At 36.0% G+C, this 26489-nt stretch overlaps 1 protein-coding gene across 1 annotated transcript; it reads right to left on the bottom strand.

The window, feature by feature from the left end:
• Positions 1-94: 94 nt before the first annotated feature.
• LOC136805508 (succinyl-CoA:3-ketoacid coenzyme A transferase 1, mitochondrial-like) lies at positions 95-25303 on the bottom strand. Its single transcript, XM_067062074.1, has 16 exons — positions 25113-25303; positions 19950-20046; positions 19486-19576; positions 19025-19067; positions 18103-18195; positions 17580-17729; positions 17027-17133; positions 16526-16586; positions 16053-16160; positions 15800-15917; positions 4294-4388; positions 3868-3916; positions 3570-3642; positions 2701-2776; positions 1832-2002; positions 95-1372 (listed from the first exon to the last, which is right to left on the bottom strand). Exons 1-16 carry the CDS (start codon positions 25176-25178, stop codon positions 1229-1231), a joined length of 1542 nt encoding a protein of 513 aa, XP_066918175.1. The 5' UTR covers positions 25179-25303; the 3' UTR covers positions 95-1228.
• Positions 25304-26489: the final 1186 nt, after the last annotated feature.

The following is a 26489-nucleotide window of genomic DNA, read 5'->3' as shown; positions in this document are numbered from 1 at the left end:
AAATCTTAAACAAAAGTGTATGCTTTGTAAGTTGGCTGTGGTTGGAATTTATAAAAAAAACTTCAAACTCTAGTAGTAAACAGATCAAAAAATGTTAAAATAAAAGTAATGTTTTCTCTCTTTTTGATGTTTACAAAATACCTAAGTACAAATAAAGGAAATAAAGATCAATAAATATAAGGATAAATTTGTTTAATATGTTTCCTATTTTGGTTGTTTTCGCTTTACGGGTTTGAATCACACATAAGTCAACATTTCTTGTTCGATAAAATTGTGATCCAACCACTAAACTTTATAGAACTCGACTTTGATAGGAGTTTTTTTGAAAGTGGTACCCGCGAAACCCGTGGTACCCGTTAAAACTTTGTCCAAAGGCCGGTCTCCACTTGCGCGCGTTACGATCGCACTTTTTCGAGCAAAGCTTCCACGCTATTGGTCAAAAAAAAATGAGACAATTCCATTGGCAGTTGAAAATAGTTGAAATGTATTCAGCTTTTTTTTTCGAGCGTGCGCTATATTTTTATGACGTAATCTTTTTTCCAAGCAAAAAGGATTGAAGCCAAAAGGTGCAATCATAGCGCGCGCAAGTGGAGACCAGCCTTAACGTCAAACGGCCCGCAGTTTTGACTTGTAAAATCATAGACGGTAAAAGTGAGTGCTGATTCCCAGTCAATTAGGGTTGAAAAAAATCAGAAGCTAACCGTCTCCGTCGGAGAAAAACTCCGATCAAAGATTTTGGATGGTTGGGATTGAGGCACTGCCTCCGGGGTTTATAAAGCTCAGTTAAAAAACAACCAAAAATATAAAAAATGTAAAAAATATTACTTTTTCAGTGCAAAGTTTCCTTTCTGAATACTGCTTCATCAAAAATAGATTTAACGAGTCGAGCTATCTACTTTAAGCATACAAACTTTCCCACAAAAAAACAATTTTCATGATTATTTTCTTTGAAAACTCTCGAACTCGAGAAAATTTACACTCGCAGAAAATAATAATCCACAAAAGTTTGCACGGCTAAAGTAAACACAATCAATAAATTTCAGTCTGCATTTTAGCTATATAGGAAAAGCCTGGTAGTTTCAGTAACTTTTACTATCCTCGATATCTTGAAATGGGAAATATTATTTCCTAGACCAGATTTTCCTTCGAATAATCTCATAAAAAGTATTTTAAAAAAATTCTACAATAAAAAAAGTTCTTACAATATTGTGAAAATTTGGTTGATCAGCTAATCCTCAATCTGCTGCATTTCCTGCAAATCGTCTGCTATACGGAACTGACAACCCGTGGCTGTCTGGATCTCCGGAATGGTGCACCCAGGGCTCATTTCAGTCAATAATAAGCCTTCGCCGGGGACAACTTTGAAGACACACTAAAGAAGAGAAAGAAGTTTCCGAGTAAGATAGGCACCCTCAAAAGAGGGTTTAAAAGGCAGAGAACATTGCCGGGAAGTAATCCAGAAGATGAATCACTTAAAGAGAGTGAAAAAAGCTAAAATAAAAAAAAGTGTGAAAGCAAGCAAAGAGATCACTAGCACAAATATAAAAGTTTATTATAAAAATTTAAATTGTTTCGGTTCACAAAATATGCCGTTGAACGGACGTGAAAGGGAGCTTGTTTGTAAAAGAAACGTTTTGTACTAAATCAATTAACAACGAGTGCTTCTTGATTGTTTACAAAAGCGTGAAAGAAGAGTGTCTAACTTCTTTTCCTGTCACGGGGCTTCACTCCCTGCCTTTGGGGTATTCAAAAAGTTTCAATGATAACGGTAAAGAGGTTCCAAATATTTTTTCCACCCCTTGTTTAAAATGTGTTTAAAGGAACTTTTTACCTTTTCAGTGATAATGAGATCGACACATCGTTTACCAGTGAGAGGTAAAGAACAATCTTCCATAATTTTATGTTTTCCTCCTTTCGCACAGTGCTCCATGGTAACCACCACTTTGGTGTCAGCGCTCGAAACCAAATCCATCGCTCCTCCCATTCCTTTCACCATCTTGCCCTGGACAGAAAAAAACACCAGCAATTTAGTGAGATTAATCTGCATGGAAAAATACATTCAATTGTAAGAAAGTAAGTCTGAAACCGCAGTCAGAAGCGATTCAAAGGCTCTTCTTTTAATTTTCGATAGTTGTCTACCCGAAGGTAGGGAGGGGCACCAAGTACGAAGTTTTTATGACCAAGTCAAAGATTGAATCCATAACGTTGCACATCTTAGCTGGATGCTACTTTAATGGGATTAATTTTCGGGGAGATTAAATTTCGCAGTTAAGCACATCCGCGAAATTTTTAAGATTTTGCGGGGACTTATTTTCGCGGATGACTCTATTGTGAGATAATATTTTCACGGTTTTGTGCTATTTTTGCTATTATACTGTTAAATCATGCAAGTTGGTTGTGAAATACGCATTATTAGCGCTTCTTTGATGGCGGTGAATATGTTACAATTGGTCTTTTAAAATTTTGAAATTTCGCGGATAAGAAATTTTCAAATTTCCATTGGGACTTATTTTCGCGGATGACAACAAGAGATTTAATCCCCGCGAAAATTAGTCCCATTAAAGTACCTTCATGCTGACGAGCATACAAGTGTACAAAATAATATTGTATGGCACCTTCACTCTTTAGAAGAATAAAAACTATGATCTTCCACCTTAAAACCAACAGAAATTCTGAATTACAGAAATTACGAATATTTACAGGAATCATCCAATTGGCCAGATCTCCATTTTGCGAAACTTGCATTGCTCCCAACATGGTCAAGTCGATATGTCCTCTAAAAATATGAGTATTCATAATAAGAGGTTGAGGCTTAAATTTAACCCCAATCTCCTTTTTGTGTCTTATTGAGTTTCGATACGAAAAAGATCCGGGATAGTTCACTCCACTCGTAGTAGATTTTCGTTGAAAATCTACATATATTTTCACTTCTTCTAAAACGATGTCTGTAAGCACGCCTCATTTTAGCGAAAATCTCGTCCCCAGGACCCAAAAATCAAAGTTTTCAAAAAATGAAAGAAACACCCCCAGATAAACCCCAAGGAACAAGTGTGCGAAATTTCAAATTGCTAAATCCGACCATTTTTGAAGTCTCCAGCCTGCGCCAAAGTTTTGAGGTGACAGAGAGGTGACAGACAGACAGACAGACAGACATACAGATACACAGACAGACATTCTCGATTCTAGCTCAACTGAAGTTGAGAATAAAACAATAGTTTTATAAAACAATGACTTTGCATTTCAGACAGAAAAGAAATTTTCAGATAGAGGAAAAATGTTGAGAGTAAAAGCAGTAGCGTAGACAGGGGTGAAGGAACATTTGCTTAGGAAAGCAGGTTTAATTAAACGACACAATAATTTTGTTTTTATACCACGAATAGGTACGTGCTTTGTCATAAAAATCTGCTCTCCTACGCAGATCGTTCTTCACCCCTGTCTACGCTACTGAAAAGAGTACAGAGCGACGAACAAATTCATGATATGCACCATTGCAATGACTTCACGAAATTATGCAACTTTTCTGTTCTCAGAAGACTCTCCAGTGGTGCATATCATAAATAGACACAAACCCTCTGATCATTGCGAAGGAGTCTTCACTACCAAAGAACGAACCACCTGGGACTATCGTCACCGTTTCTTTACCTGGAAAAGGATCAGAAAACAACGAAAAATTGAAAAATCAGCCGAAGATTTGTTGAAAGTAGCAATACTCATACTTATGTATTTAATGCTGTAATCACACTTCGAAAATCGAGTTTTATTCTCGCAAAAACGACTAGAATTCGCGAAAACGACTAAAATTCGTAAAAAATTTATCCGATTAAAAACAGTATAACTATGTCGGAGAAATGATAGAGAGAAACGAACCAGCGTTGATGAGGTCAGCATCTTCTTCCCCTGGTTGGGGAAATGGACCCTGGAAAATGAAAAAATAGAAAAATGGAAAAAAATAATTCAAGGCCCTGGAAAATAAGAAAGAGAAAAATGGAGAATTTTTTGAGTACAAAAACGGGTCAAAACCCTATTGTTGTATATCTAAGTTTTCCTCACATTATACTTCCTTACTGTTAACTGTTTTAAATATACGCCCCTCCTATGGGGGAGGCGTTTATTCGAGAGGGCGTTTAAAAGAAGGAGGCGTTTATTTGAGGGGGCGTTCATTGAAAATTTATCCTTCAAGGAGGGGCGTTTATTCGAATGGGCGTTTATTCGAGGGGCGTTTATTCGAAGTAATACGGTATGTATACATTAGCTTTAATTATCACGAATTAAGAAATAGGAGTAAGAACTCACCAATCCCAGAATTCCATTTTCACTTTGTAAACAAACATTGACGTTGGGTGGGATGAAATTACTGGCTAACATTGGCATACCGATACCAAGGTTGGCTGTTTGGTGGAGCATCAAGTTAAGGTTTATCAACATAAAAGGGGTTGCGGAACGAGCGTTCTGTTTTCGCAAAGCGAAGAAATCTCAAAATGTACTACTCCATTATTAATGCAGAATTACAAAAAAAAGAAAAACTAATAGGACCTTACAATTCACGTTGAATTTATTGCCAGTGAGAATGTTTGAAAAATTAGAAATGTATGAAGACAGAGGTGTTCCAAAAGCACCTGGGGGTATTTGAAAAGTCATTTGTACTCGATTTTGTGATACTTTTATAACAGCTTTAAAAAATCTTGCTAATCAAAATTACAAAAATATCTGCTCAATACAACTTTCCACAGGGTACAGTAAAATAACAAAAAAATAATATCAAAAATAAAAACTAAAACTCTAAAAATTAGCATCATAGCTCATATTGAGAGTATTCTATACAAGGCATTTGAACTAAAAATAATTTGATGTGTCTTAAAAAAAGCATCATGTAGTCTTTCTTTTGATCGTTTTGCTGTTGTAGTTTTTGAATATTCAAGGTGAAATCGTGATCAAGAAAATAGAGCTTTTGATAAGTAGGATGTCCTAACTAACAGTAAAAAGTGGATTCCATTTTCAAAAAAATACCGTCAACTGCTCTAACTTGGGACTATCTGACAAAACATGGGACGGCAATTCGGCCACCATTTCACCGAACCTCCAAAGTCATTTGATTTGTTTTGATTTGACTTAATGCATGGCGTATTAAAAATACACAAAAACAAATTTGTTGTCAAAGAGATTTAACAGTAAGTGAAAATACAGACCAGATATCAACCAGTCCCATGTTTCGACCAATCGACCCATCTGTTGTATATAAACCTCTTGAAACATTATTAGATAGTAGTAAGGCAGCAATCATTGCATTCAAACATTGGGCTCTTCCAGTTAAAGTCCATTATAGGGGGGGGGGTGGACGACAGCGGAATTCCGAGGCAAAATGTTTTTTTGAAATTCCTGGATTTCCAATACAAAAGCAATTGAAACTCCTGGATTTCCAATACAAAATCAATTTTTTGGTGGAAAAATCTGGAGTTTCCGATACCTTTTTCAAAATGTTGACAAATTATGTGGAATTTCCAAGGGTTCAAATAAAAAATTGAGCAGAATTTCCTAAGCACTTTGAAAAATTGGATTTCCGAGTGCTTTTTCTATCTGAAAATTCCCGTCATCCACCCCTATATCAATTTTTTTCTGGAAGAGCCCATTCACAATTTACCCCTTTCTTGTGTTGCATTATACGTACATTATTGTATATCGAAATTGTATATATTGGACAAGGATCGAGAAAAAAATACCATTATATGCTACAAATTTCCAACATGTTTCGGCCAGAGCCGTTTTCAAGGTATAAAATGGTATTTTATCGAATCTGGATGATGGGAATCGTGTAATGTGCTTGATCTCAAACCACAACAAAGTCCTTATAATTTTATGTAGAATGATTAAAAAATCCTGAAAATATTGTGTCTGTTCTTCACATCGTACCTCCTCGCCTCAACGAATATTACTGACCACAATCACCCAAATGGACACTGTCATTTAAATGGTACAAATCATGCACCATGCCAAAAATGGCTTAAAATAAGGTTTTTGTAATAACTTGCCCAAATTACATCAAAAATTAGGGAAAATCTCAGAAAACCTCTATATTAACATTAGAAAGGGTAAAAGATGGTTAAAATCACTCCAGGGGGTTAAATGGCCCAAATATGGCTAATTTGTTGTCCAGACAAAAAGATTGTCCTAAAAAGGGCCATTTAAGCTTAGTCTATACCAAACCTAGTTTAAACTAAAGCTGAATGCTTCTTTTAACTCCTAATAGTAAAAAGGCCCACTTTTTACGTTCTTGGGTCCAAAATAGAACAATAAAGTTGTCCTTAATTTTACATTAGTTTTAGTATCTAAATTATGAAAGTGGTCAAAACTGAAACTATCAAGTTATCTTTAACACAAAAACACTATGGTTATACATAAAACCTGTAATGTGAAAAGTAAAATGGGCAGATAAAAGGTCCATTTTTGGACAAATTGTTGTCTTTTAGCTCTTCAAAAGAGGATTTTTTTCTTTTATCTTTAGAAAAAGGTAGAGCTATAATAAAAAAGAGTGGAACAACTCTGTCTCCTAATTTATACTGTAAGAATATCAACTAAAGGCCCTCTTACACGGAGCAATAATCAATTAAGATAAGATAAGAATTTATTATTTTGACATTTTCATACACGTAAAGATAACAATAATCAATATCTTTCTGTATTATATTTTCTAAATATTTTTGATTTGATACACAGAGCAATAGTCCTGCTTTACAATAATAGATGAGCAGGAGAAGGTTTGTGCTGCTACTTGTGCAGCTCTTGTGATCGTTTGTAGTGCTGAACTTTTGAAAAGAAAAGTATAGAAAAGTGAAAAAGTTGGCTGTCAAGGGCGTATTAGTGACGGGGGCTTTTTTCGAAATTGTTCCTTCTACAAGGCATTAGAAAGCGGTAATCTAGGTATTCCCGAGCCAAGATTACTGCCAAGTTCTAACGATCCCAATTACATTAATCATAAATCAGTACCTGTTCCCTATGTATTTGTTGGAGATGAAGCTTTTCCTTTGGGTATTCACTGTCTAAAACCTTCAAAACCTTACAGTCAACAAGGCCCTACACTTAGAAGTCGTGTGTTCAACTATCGTTTACCGCGTTTCCGGAGAGTTACTGAAAATGCACTTGGCATTTTAGCAAGTAGATTTCGAATCCTTTTGACCAAAATACCACCAGATCCTGACAAGGCTGTAACGATCACACTAGCTTCACTTGTTATTCATAATATGCTTATGGAACTCTCAACCGACTCTTATACACCAGAGGGCTTTATCGACGAAGTCAACGAAGAAACCGGTTAAGTAACTGAAGGAGCATGGCGTGAGCAAAATTTGGCTGACTTGGCTTTCCTCGAATTGCAACAAAATAGAGGAAACAACGCTTATAACCGTAGCTAGCCAAGTTCGAGAGTTAACTTGTGTCTTCTATCACTTTTTAATAATTTCACAAAAAAATACAACACGAAACACACTAGCTGAATGATCAAATGAATGGAATATTTTTGTTTACATAGCCAAATCAATAGATTTTTCTTCCTTTCTTTTGTTTTGAATATCGTAAGCTCGTCGATTATAATCAAACTAGTTTGATTATAATCGACTTCTCTACAATAATCGGAACAATGGTAGTTCGACGTCATCACGATAATGATTTTATTATTTTAAACTTTGATACACGACACAATAAGATAAGATTATCGTTTCGTGATTATTTTAAATCTTATCTTAATTCATTATTGCTCCGTGTAAGAGGGCCTTAAGAAATAATAAATTAGTTTGAATGTAAAAGGGTCCAAAGTTAGATAAAAAATTGTCCTGCAAATGATATCTGAAAGCTCCATAGTCTATCTATTTTCACCGCAACTACAAGACAACATTTTGTCCATTTAATGGCCCGTTTTGACTTATCCCTCCAGTTTTATCATGATTTGGGGTATAATAGTACCAGCTGTAGCTGTTTTAGAGTCAGATATAGGTTAAATGGTCCATATTTAGGACTGTAATATTTTACAAAAAGGACAATTTACAAGTGACTTGACTGCTGTTTGGTTTGATCAAGTCATAAAAATAGTTTTTCGCTGCGATCAATTGATGTAATAGGAACGGTTACTCCAATCAAATTATCACAAAAATGTACCATGAAGTTTGAATGCCACAAGGTAAACAACCATCAGACCATTGTGACCATTTATCGAAAATTTCATTCAGCAGTTGACAGCCACCACATCAGCAAGTGGAGGGTAGGACAGATCTCACCTCTCCCAGAGGAAGTCAGTGGTAAAAAAACCTAGTTTGATACTCGAGTAAAATTTCCATTAAGTGTGAACAGCAGCAACGTCATTTTACAAGCAAAGGATGCATCCAGTAGCTGAAAAAATCAGCAGGATTCGGTCTTGACAAAAATCGCCATCTTTGTTTATGTTTCGCAAGTGTGCAAAAGTGAAAGTAGCAGCAACGATACAAAAACAGACATCTCGCACTTGATTGGATCTTCAAACTCGATATAATTTTAGATACACTTTTACTTTTTTTAAAAATATGTATGATTTTTGAAAAAAAATGACAAAAACAGAACCAAAGTTTTACTAGAATTAATTTTCAATAAAATTTACGAGGTAAATGCTTCTTTTTCGGAGGCTAAACACTTTTTCGAACTTATACAAATTTACGCCCCGCGTACGCAGATCTTGCCAAAGGATGCTTCGCGCCCTCAAAACGGTCGTTCCGCAAAAATGCATCAATAAAAGGTTTTTGATTTGGCAGAGTGTTTCAAATAATCAAATACAGTTTTTTTTGGAAACAACGAAAAAACACCCACAGAAGGTATTGTTCCGGCTTCAAAAATCAGTTTCATTGACATCATGCTTGATGGTGGGCATTGTTATTAATAATAATTTTGTTTGTAAAATAAAGAAATACTAGCCGGTACCCGGCGTCGCACACCGGTTAAGCTTAAGCTGAACGCACTAAAAGTCGGAGCTGGCTCGAAAAAGCGATCAAATAAAAATAGAAATCTCTACAACGTTTAACTCTTAAGCTTCCCCGGATGTCTTATCTTTTAACCAAATTTGGATCGTATACTGTCCCCCCGTGACATAATTTTTGTTTAAGGCAAAAGTTATCAGAAAGAGCATCGCTTACTGTACCAGTGTCGTCTGAAACGGCTCTGCAGGTAGTCATTTTTCTCGCTTCGCTCGCGTTAAATATGCGTCCAGTTTAAATGACAATTTTTCAGGAAAAAGTGGGAAGGTCACAAAGAATAGTGTAATTCTCTTTGTTTTTATCAGATCGAAAAAAATAAGACAATTCTAAGTTGTTTTTTAAACCCTTGTCATAACTTTTCGAATTTAAACCTAAAAAATGACGTACACACTTTTTAATAGTAACGACGACTTTAATATTTTTATAAAAAGAAAGAAGTGAACTAATTTTTTCTTATGCTTTATATCGCCTTTTGAATGCTGTTGCCCTGCTGTTGTTGTCCACAACCTTTTTCTATGAAATGAAATTGTCTTGTTTTGAAAAGAATTCGAATGTCATTAATAAATACGATCGTTAAAATACGTTCGAAAACATTTAAAACAAAAGAAGAGAGAAAAAGGCAAGTCTGGGCAGAAATTAAAATTACTAAATGTAGATGGGCCTTAAATTTCAAAACAAACGCTGAATAAAGTCTAAACCAAGCTTTATCCGATCTTTTGCAAATGGCGCGAATCCATAGAACAAATTTGTGGAGCAAGAGACTAAAAGTCATAATTTTAAAACACAAACAAGGCGAAAATGAAAGTGGTGACACACAGACACACAAAGCACCGCTATTAATATATAGACTAGCCGGTACCCGGCGTCGCACGCCGGTTAAGCTGTAGCTGAACGCACTAAAAGTCCTTTGGATGTTGAAGCTGGCTTAAAAAAGGGATCAAATAAAAGAAATCTCTACAACGTTTAACTCTAACCTTCCACGGGTGTCTTATCTTTTAACCATATTTGGATCGTGTACTGTCCCCCCGTGACATAATTTTTTGTTTAAGTCAAAAGTTATCAGAAAAAACATCGTTTACTGTGTACCAGTGTCGTACTCTGCAGGTAGTTATTTTTCTCGCTTCGCTCGCGTTAAATATGCCGTCCAGTTTAAATGACAATTTTTCAAGAAAAAGTGGGAAGGTCACAAAGAATAGTGCAACTCTTTGTTTTTATCAGATTGAAATAAAATAAGACAATTCTAAGTTGCTTTTTTAAACCCTTGTCGTAACTTTTCGAATTTAAACATAAAAAATGACGTACATACTTTTTAACAGTAACGACGACTTGAATATTTTTATAAGAAGAAAGAACCAGTGAACTAATTTTTTCTTATGCTTTATATCGCCCTTTGAATGCTGTTATTGTCCACAAACTTTTTGATTTTTACTCTTGTCTCCCGAATAGACGTCCCCCCCGCTTATTGTTAAGAGAACAAAAATCCACCCCCCCCCCGCCCGCTAATTAAACTCGAATAATTTATATTTTATTACAGTATATAGATAAACCTTAAACTTGTTAAAATTTTCCTTTTTGTCAGTATCGGTTCTTATTTTACTTGTTTATTTGTTAAAGTTTCTTTTTTGTTGTTAAAATTGATATCAGTTTTAAAAAATTCTGTCTTCAAATTACCCCTTCTTATTCCATCCCCCGCTTATTAGAATTTAGAAAATTTTCCTACCCCCTGCTTATTCGGACCCCCCCCCCCGTCTATTCGGGAGACAAGAGTATGTTTTGATTTACTTTTGAAATATTCCTTTCTATGAAATGAAATTGTTTTGTTTTGAAAAGAATTCGAATGTCATTGATAAATGATCGTCAAATACATTCGAAAACATTTAAAACAAAAGAAGAGAGAAAAAGGCATGTCTGGGCAGAAATTAAAATTACTAAATGTAGATGGGCCTTAAATTTCAAAACAAAGTCTAAACCAAGCTCTATCCGATCTTTTGCAAATGGCGCGAATCCAATAGAACAAATTTGTGGAGCAAGAGACTAAAAGTCATAATTTTAAAACACAAACAAAGCGAAAACGAAAGTGGTGACACACAGACACACAAAGCACCGCTATTAATATATAGATAACGAAAGAATCCAATGAAAATCTACAAAAATGAAGATTCCCGGCATATTTCCGGCCGGAAAAAATTCTTTTCGAAAATCGGACTCGGCCATGTTTTGGGCATTGCTAATCAAAAATCGGGCTCCGTCACATTTTGGGAATTACCATTTTCAATGCTGGACAAAAGGTTGGTAGACTTCTGCAATATTTGCAAAATACTTCAATATCGATCAAAAACAAGTTCCCACGAGGCTCTGGGTGCTTTCACAAACCCATTCAAAGCTGTTCAGTCTTTGAAAGTCACCCACTGCAGTCTAACCGCAAGGGCAAACCACAAGGGCTTGATTAACTGGCTTACACCAGTATCAAAACGCTGATTTTTTGCTTGTGGTTCCCTCAAAAGCAATTCAAAAGCAATGCAACGACTTCAAAAGTGTTTTTCTTAACTTCCATCCCCTTTCAGACACATAGAAGAGTCATTTTGCTCTATTTCTCATCATTTTTCACTGAAATTTCATTTGTCTACAACCTTTTGTCCGGCATTGTTGCAGCTTTGTGCCAAAAATCAGGAAAAACTAAAGAGCCCATCTCGAGAAAAGTTAATGAACATCAGTTAATTTATAGGACCTCTATGGTGGCCCATAAGTGCCAAGTAATTTTTTATTGAAAAACTCAGGAAAATATTCTTTTTATAAATGAAAAAAACTTTCATTTTACAATTTAAATTAACTTTCATTTCAAAATCAATTTAAAAGTAAATTCGTTTTCAAAATGACTTTAAAAACAACTTAACATACGACCCAGCAAGGCCACACAAATGCAAATGATTTCAATTTTGTTTTAATTCTCATTTACTTTTCGATATCATTTTAAAAAGCATTTTGTTTTTTTATTTTTAAAATCACTTTTCTCACGTAGCCTATCAGTGCCAAAGACAGCTTTGTCTCCAGACCCCTACAGGCTTAAAAGATTGAAGTTACTATGGTTACTTATTGTTTTGTTTACAGTTCACGGCCCACCAAGGCCAAAACAACTTAGTGCTTAAACCCCAAACATTTTCACAAATGTGTAGGAGAGTATAAAATGATATCCTTTACTCGGCATACCGGATAAGTGGGATGGGGGAACCTGGGAACCTAAAGTGGGAACCTAAATGAACACCTGAAAAGTGGGATGGGGGAACCTAAGTGGGAACCTAAATGAACACCTGAAAAGTGGGATGGGGAACCTAAGTGGGAACCTAAATGAACACCTGAAAAGTGGGATGGGGGAACCTAAGTGGGAACCTAAATGAACACCTGAAAAGTGGGATGGGGGAACCTAAGTGGGAACCTAAATGAACACCGGAAAAGTGGGATGGGGGAACCTAAGTGGGAACCTAAGTTGTTTAATTATTAATAGAATTGAAATATTTTCTTTAAAAACAAATACATAATCGAAAATAAGACTTGCTCGATAGCAAGTCTTATCGTAGTTTAAGAAGAATTCCTTATGTTTAAATAAATAGGTCTATTGAAAATGGCGATTTGTGTTTACTTTTCAAATTTTGAAATTTTGAAAAGATGTGCACATATTTTTTACCTGAAAAGTGGGATGGGGGAACCCGGGACCTAAAGTGGGAACCTAATTTGTTATTATTATTATTTTTCTTTAAAAACAAATACATAAAGATAAGAAAGATATTATATGCAAGGAAAGAAAAAAACCTTTTATCATAATAAGAACACCAGTTATTTACTTTTTACATTACGGTTCGCAAACAATAATGTTGAAAATAAAACAAAGGGAATTTATTTATTCAATTAGCTCAAAAAAGCATGTTTATTTATCAGCAGTTTTATATAGTGCATCTTTTTGAAAGGTTCTTTTTAGTAAATTGACTTAATTGACTTTAAACTTTAAACTTTAAACCGTCATATCTTCAAATCTAGAAGGAATTAGAAGTTCGTTCATAGCTCGATGGATAACTTAGAGCCTCTTCTTTCTTTTGCACGGATCTAATTTGCTTGAATACAGAATCTAGTAAAACATTATTTACGATCTAGTTTTTGTTCACTCTTGATGCAATACACATATTGTTTTTTATTAGCAGCTCCAATTTTCGGGTCAGGGCTGGGGTCGCTTAGCATTTAACGGATTCTAGCTCGTTTTTCTTTCTGTACCAACCAAACAGTACAGCGTGTGAATACACTTCATTAATTAAAATTGTTTGATAGTAAAATAGAACATATTGCACGGCTTGCCACGTTTCAATACACATAAGCATAGATCCACGGGGGGGGGGCACTCAAGGTAAACGACCTACCGTACGTGCGGCCCTTTTTTCCAAGCTTCCCAAAGTACACTGTAAGGGTGGAAATTAGCAAAAATGAGAATAAGTGCACTCTAAGGGTTTAAAATTTGGTCAAAGGCTTTTAGAATTTCATCCGAACAAGTGTCATGTTTTAACACTGGGTAAATTTTGGAACATCAAATATGTCCATCCCTATCAGGATCTGTTCTAGAACATGTTGACCAAGAAAAAGATCTAGGAGTGATAATCGATAGTGACCTGACCTTTGAAGCCCATATATTCAGTAAAATCAAGAAAGCTAACTCTATCGTTGGCTTGATTAGCAGGAGCTTCGAATTTTTCTCACCAGATATGTTTCGAACGCTTTTCATTGCATTCGTCAGACCCCATTTGGAATATGCACATGTAGTATGGTCTCCAAGGCTAATCAAACATATCAATGCAATCGAGGGCGTCCAACGAAGAGCTACAAGGCTAGTTAGTTGCTATAGAAACTACTCATACGAAGATCGGCTACGACTCATCAATCTACCTAGCCTAAAGACCAGGCGGCAAGTTGGTGATATGGTGGAAGTTTTCAAGAACCTCCACATTTATGACGAGTCTATAAGATCAGAGAAATTTACTCCTCGAACACGACCACGACGTCAGCATGATTACGAGCTTCAAAGGAACTTTGCTAATGACGGTATGAGAGGCTACCAAAGCAACTCTCTTTTTTACAGAAGTGTGAAACCTTGGAATGATCTAGAAGAAGATATTGTTGAAGCACCATCCTTACAAGTCTTCAAAGAGCGTTTTATAAAAGAAAGGGAGAAAAAACTTTATAAAATGTAAAATCAAAAGTTCTGTTTCATAGGAGGTCAATAGACTTGCGAAATATATTGCTATAAAAAAAAATAAATAAAAAAAAAAATAAAAAAAATAAAAAATTAGGTTCCCACTTTAGGTTCCCCCATCCCACTTTTCCGGTGTTCATTTAGGTTCCCACTTAGGTTCCCCCATCCCACTTTTCCGGTGTTCATTTAGGTTCCCACTTAGGTTCCCCCATCCCACTTTTCAGGTGTTCATTTAGGTTCCCACTTAGGTTCCCCCATCCCACTTTTCCGGTGTTCATTTAGGTTCCCACTTTAGGTTCCCAGGTTCCCCCATCCCACTTATCCGGTATGCCCCTTTACTCCAGTGTTCTATGGTACCATAAATGAGAGATTTTTTGTCCGTCACAGTGCTTTTCCTTTCTATTGTTCATTGTTTGGCTGGTGGGTTGTATTGTCTTGAAAAATTTACTTCTTTTTGCAGACAAAATTATTCATCAAACAATGGGGAACATGAAGAGCCTTTGTTTTGATGTGTAAATAAAGAGTCGAATTTTTTCTTAATATGCAGCATGCGAGCATGAAAGGAAAAATGTTGAGAAGAGAGGAAATACACTTTTTTTTATATAAGAACAATTTTATAAGAACAATGAGGCTCAAAAATGCCAAAAAAATAAGAACAATTTAAGAACAGTGGAGAGGCTGAAGTTAGAGAGTTATAGCAAAAAGAATCCCTGGTTGCCCTGGTTTCTAAAATCCTCTAAATAATAAAGTAAATAGCCAAAACTTGTTTTTTACCTTGGAAAAAATAAGAACAAAATAAGAACAATTCAAGGCTCAAAGTGCCAAAAAATTAAGAACAGCCGAGCCTCAGCAAATATTTACTGGTTCTTATAAAAAAGAGTGTAATAAGAGGGAAGTTTTATTTACTTCCAACCCCTTCCATGTTGCCGCCATATGCTGTAATATTTTTGGCTCCGAGGAAACCCCAATGTGACCCCCCCCCTAAAACAATCAACTGGTTCGTTTTACCAAAAGAAACTTTATCTGTTGAAATTTACTCATTTCTATGAGTGGCCTCAATGGGCTGTCAGATCAATTCATTTAAAAAAATTTAAAATTGATTTTAAAATGACATGGCCTCGATGGGCTGAGTTGGAAATCGTTTTTGAAAACAAACCCGTTTTTAATTTGAAACGAAAATAGAAAGTAAATCAATTTTGAAATCAAAATTTAGTTAAAAACTTAAATTAAAAGCTATTGCAAAAATGAATGTGAAAAGAAATTGTTTTGAATTTTTTTTATAGAAATGTCAAAACAATTTAACTTGGCTCTCATGGGCCACCATAGACCTCCACCGGGGTAAGGTCCAATAATTGAAAAATTGCGAGAAGCGAAACTTAACGTCCTTTTCCATCAGGTGGGTCATCACACGCTAGTTTACCAAGCTATTATTTATACCATTGCCTTATTGTTTGTGTTTCACTAAGCTAGAATAGATTCTAAAAAGCTTTAGAGCCTAATCTACCATAAGTGAAATATTGAGTGAGACTTAACTCATACGAGGTCACGGGGGAACTTTTGTCACAGAAAAGGATACCATACATGCCATCTTGAAATTCAAGAGCAGCTCTTCGGATGATTCGCTCTCTCATCAAAGCCGCTTCGTTCTTCGCTTTCACTTTCCCTCCCTCGTCTGGTGAAGATAACGTTAGTTTCTAAGAAATAAGTAACAAAAATTTATGTAAAGTAAATATTTATTGATTGAACATTCAAGAGGATTATACTTTAAATATTTGTCCTCTTTTTTTTGGCGACACACAACTGTAAAATGGAGCGACAATTTCACTCACTTCAATTCGCTTTTGGTAATCACCTCCAAGGATGACGGTGTCAACGTAAACACTCGGTATGTGAATGTCTTCTGGTGAGAAAGTACCAACGTCTACAATCTCTTCCACCTAAGATAGAATATAAAGAAAACCAAACCAATTCATGTTTTTTTTTTCACGAGGTAATGATTTCTACGGAAACGCCCCGGTTTTTGCCAGTAGTGTCAATTTTAACACTTTTTTCTCTAGTTTAAATTTAGAACTACTGGCAAAAACCGATGTGTTTCCGTAGAGAACACTAAGTCATGAGAAATCGTACACCACCGCAAATTGATTGGTTGCTTAGCTGCTCACGCCTGAACAGGCCCCTTGCTTCTCATAACGGTAGTTTTCCAATCAGGTCCATCCATTGCTATTTCGGAGCTGATCCATAGTGGATCCAAATTAATTAGAAACTCCTATATCAAGTGTAAAGTATTTAAACAAAGCTTTACCTCGGCAATGGTGATTTTGGCAGCACGTGCCATCGGTGCGTTGAAATTTCTGGTCGCTTTCCTATGGAGCGAGAAAAATTGTAACTATTTCAACACCATCAAGTTCTTGGAAATTTGAGCTTTCTACCTTTACAAAAACAATTACGATAGATAGAAAAAAGAGACGTCCTTACAATAAATATGAAAGAAAGTCTGGGACCTTTGAAGGCTCCTTCTTTCGAAAGCTGTCGAACGGAAGGTAGGGAAAAGCGCCACTCTTTCTCCCTTGATTTCTCCACTAAGCCCTGCTTAGCCTGATCCTCATCTTAATTGCTGAGCATCAAGCAAGGAGGCATCAAGTACCTTTTAAGGAATCTTTGTATGACCTGGCTGGGGGTTGAACCCACAACCTAGCGCACCGTAACCGGATGCTCTACCGATGAACTACGGTCGTTTTTAATAACAAAATCCTAAAATAGGTGTTAGGCTAAAACAATTTTTACTTAGCACGTGATATTCTACCTAAAAATAAGGTTTCCCATTCTGTCGGCTTTCCATGCTTTGATCAAAGCGAAATCTCCGGTGATCGATTCTTCCATGATGTAATTACGATCGTTAAAGACTCGATGCTAACGGATGAGAAAACAAATAAAAAGTTTTTGTGGTAAAATGTAAATGCAAAAGATATAATTTATGGTCAGTACACTCTCGTTTATTCAAATTTCTATCATTCGAATCTTTCTATAATTCGAACGGATTCCTCGTCAACTCTTTTTTTTTTTAATAATTTACTGGGAATAAGTTCGAATAATAGCAGATTCAAATAAGCGAGAGAATAAATGTAGATATACAAGTTGTAAAAGGTCAATTGATAATTATGGGTAATGGGTAAGAAGGTCTTAGTACAAATAGTGGAGAAAACATCCTCCACATTGCCCGATGATGGGAAAAGAATCTCTCGAAACGTAGCCAAACGTAAATCTCGTGATCCAAGCCACGATAAACTTCCAATATAAATATCAATGGGTCGATAAACTTAAACGTATTTAGATTGTAAGAGGTCCTTAGAACCCACCTCTCTAGGCTGGCTATGGATGGCAATGGTTCCGTCAGAATTATATTTGATTGGTGCTCCACCTTCATGAATAAGTGTTCCGTAACCTGTAGGTGTAAAGAAAGCCGGAACACCCGCACCACCGGCCCGGATACGTTCTGCGAGAGTGCCCTGGAAATAATAAAAATTGTTTCATTATTAAAGTATAAACAGAAAAATCTTTTCATCAAACACATGAGATAAGTAATAACGAAATTCAATACATATCATATGCTATATTAGAAAATTTGTACTCTTTAGATATCATTGCAGATTAAAGTCCATTCTCTCTAATTCTAGGCTACTATTCAAATCTTTCTATAACTCGAACTTAAATATTTCTCCAAACAGCTAGAAACTAGTATAAAATACTTTCTATAATTGAAATCTTTCAAAGAAAATTCTTCGTTTCGTTTCAAATCAGGGAGAGTTAACTGCACGCAAAACTGCGCACAATAAAATTTTTAAAAAACACCACATCGAACAATTCTTGGACCATTCTTACCTGAGGAGTGAGCTCTACTTCAAGTTCTCCGCTTAGATATTGTCGTTCGAACTCCTTGTTCTCCCCCACATATGATGAAATCATCCGTTTAATCTATCAATGAAAATGTTAAGAAATTCAGGAAAGAAAAATTAAAAGTTTATTTGGAGCAATCCATACTCAGAAGCCTCAAATCCCTTCATTAAAACAGATCTAAAAAAATGTTTATCTACCCAGCTGAACTATTCTTGTCGAACCTAAATGTTTTTCTCTACCTTCTAATCTAAACACATTTATTTGTATTTCGCAGGAGGAAATGGCCGAAATAGTCAAGGCGCAAGCGGTTCGAATCCCCACTCCTTATCTGATGCTTTGGTCAGTTCATAGATGACAGAGCTGAATGGCCGTGAACCCCTTGAATACAATTGAACGACTCTATCTAGGCGACACCTCGCTTTAATTTTTGATATGATGTAATCTTTATGCATAATCAATACATGTAAAAAAATTAGCTGCCATTATTGGTGGCAGAAGATCGAGACCACTTAACCTATTTTGTATTGAAACCGGGGGTTCGAAAAAAAGAAACCTTTATAATTTGTGTCTTTTTAATGATATAAAGATTTCTCTTGTGGAGATAGTTAGGAATAATTAAAGAAGTAGAACAAAAGTTGTTTTGATTTATTTTGAAGTGTTGCCCCTTCTTATTGACATTTTGAAATAGTTTCTGGAGGTCTTTTCCTGGAAAGCACTGTGCTAACAAATTTTCTGCTAAATAATGGCCATCAAATGTTTTGAATCAATGTGTCAATCAACAAAAACATTACGTCAGAAATACATGAATGGGTAAAATGGACATACAAATTATACATTAGGGATACATGGTTGATGGTTGATGGTTGGCTTTCCAAACAACCAAACAAATAAAGAAAATATGACTCACTTGTCTTTGTTGTAATAAAAGCCCAAGTCCAAAATCATCAACTCTGAAAAAGATTGAGAGAAAAACATCAATAATTTGCTACCATGTAACCCGTCTCAAGGGAATTTGCTGACATGGTTCCCAGAAAACTAGTCCCTTTTATTTTCAGCTGACTAAAAAATATCATGTTTACTCAGTCTGTATCTTAAAACCTCAAGCCTGGAAACAGTTCGATTTTTCTAAAGTCAATCTTTCTTTTGCATATCATTTGACTATGCATCATAATTAATAAGAGTGCTTGCAGCCGTAATCAAAAATTTTGCTGCCAATAACTGCCAATAGATTTCTGAATCAGAACATTCCAATCAGTTCAAAATTTATTATGTATTGTCAGAGGTAGCTACCATTCTTCCTTTCATTACTCAGATTCACTTTATAATTCATATTCCTTCAACCAGAAATAAGAGAATAAATGTTTATACCCTGCATTATTGCTGACAACAGTTAGTTCATTTATTTTTGAGGCTACTAAGGCGGTAATCAAGTTCTCTGGAATGCCACATAAACCAAACCCTAGAAGAGATTAAAAAAGGATAAGGTAAAATCACAAAGAAAATATTTACCTCGTTTCACCTGGTTTCACTTGCAGAACTAATCATGTATTTCTAACACAGGAAAAATAAGCACGTCAATTTATTAACGCGAAAGGCAGGGTTCTCAAAAAATTACCTCGACTCTAAATAGGGGTATCCAATTTGCAATAACTTGAAGTTGTATAAGTGGAACAAGGTAGACAAGAAAAGAGACAACAAAACATTTTTGTGAAATCTGAAATGTGAACAAATTAGGGAAAAACTTTTCGGAAAGTCTCTTGAATAATTGGATTATCGGAAAACATCTTTCTGAAAACTGGAAAATAAGGTTACTTTTAATATAAAGTTGTTACCTCCGACCAAAAGTTTTGAGTTGTTTGATATCCCTCCAATGGCTTCTTGGGCTGAAGACGCAATCTTAGCATTTTGTTCTCCACTTGTTGAGAAAAACTAAAACCAAGTAAAAAAGATGTTGCTTATTAACATGCACATAATCTTTTTGCTGAATAGCTAATTATATACCCTGCACAAAAACAATCATACAATCTAATCTTTTAAGTTAGTCATTAAATGAGTCGTCTTTAGGGTTCCCCTGGTTCCACTTCCTCTTTTTCCAGTCCAGTTTCATGGGTTTTAGGTGCTCCCTACGAAAGCACAAAAATTGATACCCACTTGACTGGTCTTAAAAATGTGGCAGTACAGTGTATCAGGTCAAAAGATCTTTAAAATCTAAACTAGTTTATACTAATCATGTCCTGTTGTTTCAGGACACTTCAGGATACTAGATACTTAAACTGAAACAAGAAAAGTACTGACAAACAATAATTGGAAATACAGCACTTATTATTGAAGATGAAATTTTTTACATCATTATTATAATCATGAGATGATAAATAAATTCAGTGATTATCTGTATGTACCTGTATGTACCTGTTTGTACTTTATATTTAAAACGAGAGAGTATATTGGTTGGTCCAGCGATGGAAACTAAATTTGATGAAAACCCCTAAAAGCATTTTTTCTTCAGAAAATCCATACCCTAAACCATCCAAAATGACCATTGAAAATATTTCTGAGGGATCTTTGGGCCCAACAGGCCTCCAAAGTCAGTTTTGAAAGGGAAAAAAGCTCTTTCCAATAGCGTTTTTACATATCTTTTTTTAAATTGACTTCCTTCTTTCCTGACATGGTTTCATCCATGTTTTCCAGTCCCCCCTTAAACAGCAAATTACCCCTTATCCTTTTCTCCCCCCTAAATTTGGAATTCAATTTGTACTGTGCCCTTATTTCCTAATCCCCCTTTTAAAAATTTCCTTCTGTTTTTCCAAAGTACCCCTTAGACTTTTTGCTTTCGAGATTGAGATTTGTCTTCGATATTAGATTGGAGCATGGAATTTCTCACAGACATGGCGTGCAAATCAGATAGAGGGGGCTGTACTAACGCACTTTGTAATAATGCCGCCCTTTGTAATACAACTTGACACACTTTGTGATAAAAATCAACTCACTTTGTAATATGAAAAGCTGACATTTTAATAACACCTGACACACTTTATAATAAAGGGAAATTTCCATTCAAAACAAAACTTTGAAAAAAACATTTTTCTAAGATTTCAAAACTGTTCAAACAAAGGTTTTAGTTATAAAAATGTAGGTGAAGCTGTCTGACATGCCTGGAAAATCAGTTAGGGGCGACGTTCAAATCTTTTTTGGGGCAATGGTTCTTTAATTTTCCTTTTTATACACCCCCTTCTCACAGACCCTGCAGAATTTTTCCAGCCAGTGGGGGTAAAAATAGTGAACTAAACTCGATCGGGATTGTTATCACCATATTTTTTATAGGTGGGGATTTTTAAAATATATTGTTTTCAAGTCAGAAAATTCAGTGGGGATGGGAAAAATAAAACAATATTTTGCATTGAGAATTGGTTTATTCAATTATTTTTAGTGGAGACAAAATTTGGAGTATAATTTTCCACTGGGGACGATATTTGGGCCAACTATTCCAGTGGGAAGGGGTCCCAGTGGGTCTGTGAGAAGGAAGGGGGTGTTTTTATTATGAAAGTTAAAACATTTGATGTCTATTTTTTATTTCTTTTCCCATGAGTAAGATCATTATTTAGCATTTTTAAGTATTTAGAAATGAACCCAGTTTACTTTGTTTACTTTAAAGTCTGAGACTTTGAAAATAAAATTGCAGGGGGGTTCAGCCCCCAAAAGCCCTGAGATTTTGATCTTCTCATGCCTAAAAGTTGCTCAAAATTTGTAGAAAAAGAACTAGGAAAGAAATGTAAAATGTTAAATGAATCATGACCATGAGCCATATTTTAGGAATTAATGGGATTAGGGATTAATGAATTAAAAGCTTTTTATATTCTATATATTTACACTCTACGTCGTTATATGACGGTCAAAGGAGAGCGAGGTGTATGCGTTTAACCTAGCGGGATGAAATCAGGCGTTAGAATGGCGGTGCTCCTCTCGTCTTGAAAAGCTTTGACTTACGCCAATATCTTACTTTATATCCACTCCTTACGCCAATACGCCAAAAGTAATTACTGCCTCACGCCGAATATATTCGGCGTGCTGTTCACTAATTCCAGTCTGGCTGGCTGGGCGACCTTAAACAGAATCTTAAGTATATTTAAGTAAAAAAAACTTTGCAAGAGTATGAAAAGAGATTTGGATTTACATTAATTAACCACCCCTTAAATTCATAATTACTTTTTCTTTGGTCTGCTTAAACATACATCCGTCTCATTTCTTAAAATTTCAAAAGTTTTCCCCTTAAAATGTTGCCCAAAATTTAAGTCCCACCTTAATGTAAGAGGGGGGGGGGCTGAAACCATGAACATGATATGATGCACATATAGAAAAAGTTCATGCAGTTTTAAACAAACTGAAAAAGGGCTCAAGTTTGACAGTTACAAACTTTTAGAGGAAGCGCAGTATGATGGAGAGCATTTACCGTCAGCTGCTCTAACGTAGGACGACTGGTCAAATCTTGGGATGGTTGATTTCAGTTTTAGTAAAGGCAATTCAGTCACGTGAATAAAAACACGCGTGTATGTTGAACCCGACTACTGTGAACTGACCGAAATTGCAATTACATATCGTAAGTTGGTCTAATGTCGACATCCGTCTTCTAATTTCGACATCCTTCTTTATAGATAGGAATAATAAGAAGGTTAAAATCACTGATAGACTAAAGATTTTTCCTCTTATCGCGCTAGTCAAAGTCAATCAGCGATTCCGCCCTTCCTCAGTTTCTATTGTTCCTATCTCCAAAGAAGGGTGTCGAAATTAGAAGACGGATGTCGACATTAGACTAACTTACGGTAAATTATTGTAGAAGTGAACGCATAAGAGGAATGTTTGGGAAATCAAAAAGACAACTTTTGAAAGGATGTTAATGTTTTGTTTATATGGCACTTTGTGTTATGGACTGTTAATTAAATGATTTTGGAGGTTCGGTGGCCGAATGGCCGTCCCATGTTTTGTAAGATAGTCCCAAGTTAGAGCAGTTGATGGTACAAACTTTTAGAGTGAGCACACTGCGAAAGCGGTGAAATTTGGTACAGACACCATTCATTGAGCATAAACTCTCTATTGCGTATTGGCCTTGAGTTTCCCACAAGTGTTTCAACTGGTATTCCAACGAAGCCATATTTTGGTTTGTACAGAAATTTTGCCCGCTCAAATCTAAACAACAAAATGGTCAATCTCACTAAAGCAAAACATTGCGGCCACGGCATTTCCCTGGATAAAAATTCTGGTCACGTGACCATCCGTGATTTTAGACCAATGAAAACGCTTCATTTCCCCGGATTAAAGTTGTGTCTACACTAACGCGCGGGAATTTGTTAGAAAAAGAGAGAAAAAACCGGGGGTCAAATTAAATGTTTCTCCCTTCTTGCGGCAAACATAAAAGAGGCCATTTATTTAAGAAAGGGGTGTTATATCATATATAAATTAAGTAAGTGATATTTTAAGTAAGAAGTTCATTAAGAATTTTATTTTGAAGTTTGTTTTTAAAAACAAACCCCCCCCTGCTCTATGATAATCTCATTTTCTTAACTTATGGACCCATTTGGAAGTCTTTGTAATACAGATCATCTGGCAGTGTAGTTGCAGCCTATACAAGAATTGGAATCTAAAGTCTGAAGTCGTAACTCCTTGCCAGTGAACCCGCAGAGAAATTTTTAGTTGGCAGACACTGACTTTAGGTTGGTTTGGAAATCGTTTTATTTTGAAATGTAATCTTCACTTTAGATGAATACCTTTATTTGTTTGGATTCATGAAAGGTTCAAGGTTTGTTTACTTTTTATTTCAAATTATTTCATTGATTTATTGAGCTGCAATAGCTGATTGAAAAATGAAGATTTTTGATAGTTAGCAGCGTGGGCTTGGCCGCCATTTTGAATTTTTTTTCTCCTGTACTCCGCAATTTAGAGGTTGCTCGTAATACGCGATTTGGCTTACGCGTAACACTTGTGTTCCAGCCAATTCTAAAAACTGCCTACTTAAGTAACCACTCAGTTTACAGAGTGTGGCATGTTTGCTCAAGATCTTGAGTGCAAAACTCTGAAAAAATTGAATGCAGGCATGCAGGTGCACACTGCAAATTTTGAGGTTTTCAGGTGCAAGTGCAGACAGTTTTTTAACCCCAAGAGCAGGGTGCCACTATTTTCTCCTCAAGTGCAGCTAATTTTAGAAATGTTTTGCCTTTTTGGGCCAATTTCCGAGGTATTAAGTGCACCTTGTATAGACCAAAATTTATCAGGTGCGCTATTGCAGTGCAGTCCCAAACCAAACTTGGTATTTCCAAATTTTTACTCTCGAGTGCAGCCTTGCCATCCAGTGTGGAATCCATGCAAAAGCCACACCGAAGATATTTTGAGGATCAAGAAGGTTACACCCAATTGAGGGCATTCTCACGCCGAATATATTCGGCGTACTGTGAATGAATTCCAGACTGGCTTGCCATTGGGCCATTCCAGAAAATTTTTGTTACCCCCCGTCGGACGACGTGCATTTTTAATTTTTTTCTAGCCTCAGAAATAATTTTTCTCTTCCAGTGGTGGTCGGAAATTCCGATAAAAATCCATGTACTTTTCCAAAATGCATCGGAAATTCCACTCTTTTTTTTGCCTTTTTTAATTCAATTGCCTTGGAAATTCATACATTTTCTTCTCTCGTCTTGGAAATTTCGAATTTTGGTGAAAACTTTTGCCCTCGGAAATCCTGTGTCGTCCGCCCCCCTGTTACAGACAAATTCTGGAATGGCCCATTGGTCTTCTGCAATGGGTAACCACAAGAATTCAGCAATCAAGCAAATTTGAGAATATCAAACAAATATCAAACGTCAAACCTAGAATATCAAACCAACTTTTATTTAATATTTCATATTATATCATGCATGTGAAGTCTAATAAATTACTGAATTTTTAGGTGGTAGCAAATACAGGAGTAAAAAAGCCTTTTGCTTTCTGGGGAGAAATATTCAAAGCCTTACCTTTACAGACGATAATGAGAATCTGGCCAATTTGTAGTTTGCTCTCATACGTAAAATTGAAGACATTATCAAAGGATTTTTATGGAAAATTACAATAATTTGATGTAATTTTGTTGCTTCCGGTGGTTTTTGTGGTGGTAGTGGTGTTTTTGTTTTTGTTTATGTTTGATCGCCGGCCATGCGAAGTAAGCCCGATTTCGAACATTTCGGGGAAAATCGGGGAACTAATGCCGTAGTCCGTCATTTTTCCCGAAACGGAACACGTTTAAAAGCTTTCGTTACGGACACTGACCTTTATATATCCCGTCAGGTGAAAAAACTACCTGCTAACTCGCACTGGACTTTTACCAATGAAGTATAAGCCCGAAGGGCTAGAAGTCAATCTCCTCGGTAGGATTTGAAGCCAACAAATCCTACCAGAGTTGCGCGGTCTTGAGCGGCTCGCCTGGTTTTTACACAAATGACAGATTGAAACTAAAATTTACCGCTAAATTTCGAAAAAAATATCAATCGGAAACAAAGGAATTGCTAGATTCAATCTGTCATCAAAAATGCGGCGCATTTTTAAGGCTTCACTTTCTCTTGCCCCGGGGGGGGGGGGGTACTCGATCTGAAAACGACCATACGTTTGGCCCAAAATTTTACTTCTAAAATCGGACCCTTACAGTGCAGTGAATTTCCATGAAAAATCATACCCTTACAGTGCACTTTTTCAAAATTTCTCGCCCGTAAGAGCGAAAATTTTTGCAATTTTCCAAGAAAATGTGGAATTTTTCCTCCAAAATTGACCAATTTTGTGCCAATTTTACCAAAAAATTGGCCTTTTATCACAATTTCCTACCCTTACAGTGCAGCACTAGCTGAACTATGAAAAACCTACCCTTAAGGGCCGAACGTCTGGTAGGTCATTTACCTTGAGTGCCCCCCCCGGGTTTCTTGCCTGAGAAAGGTTAGAGATTGAACTCTAGCCCTTCGGGCTTTTAACTCAATGACTTTTACAGGTTAGTAGTAGACTAAGCGTTCTCGATGCATTTACACCGCTATCGAATAGTGCCGCTATTAGGGTACCGCTTTTCAAAAAACTCCGATCAAAGATTTTGCTTGGCTGGGATTGAGAAGCTTGGTCCAGGGTATACAAAGGTCCGTGGTTACGGATCGATTACGAGCCCATTCTGAGTAGCGATGGGCTGTTCCATTCTTTAAACGAATATACAGGGAAGTGAACGAACCTTTTCAAACCAAAAAAATTCTCGGAAAGTGTAGATAATACCCCCTGCTGGAAATATTTTTTTATAAATCATACCGTCGTTGTAAAAGTCCTATCTCCGCACTTCAACTTAAGATTCCTTTGCCACTTTTCTGGCGGAAAAAGATCAG

Source organism: Clytia hemisphaerica, unplaced genomic scaffold (assembly GCF_902728285.1).
Source record: "Clytia hemisphaerica strain Z4C2 unplaced genomic scaffold, Clytia hemisphaerica genome assembly, whole genome shotgun sequence".
NCBI classification, from domain to species: Eukaryota; Metazoa; Cnidaria; class Hydrozoa; order Leptothecata; family Clytiidae; genus Clytia; species Clytia hemisphaerica.
The sequence above is the reverse complement of the archived record's forward strand: the minus strand, read 5'-3'. Positions and strand labels throughout refer to the sequence as shown.

Coding starts and splice junctions, on each gene's coding strand:
- LOC136805508 (XM_067062074.1), bottom strand. CDS start 25,178: ATGTCTTCAATTTTACGTATGAGAGCAAACTACAAATTGGCCAGATTC. Junction 19,577..19,949: donor CTCAAAACTTTTGGTCGGAG/GTAACAACTTTA, acceptor AATCTCTTCTAG/GGTTTGGTTTATGTGGCATT. Junction 17,134..17,579: donor TCCATAGCCAGCCTAGAGAG/GTGGGTTCTAAG, acceptor CTCATCCGTTAG/CATCGAGTCTTTAACGATCG.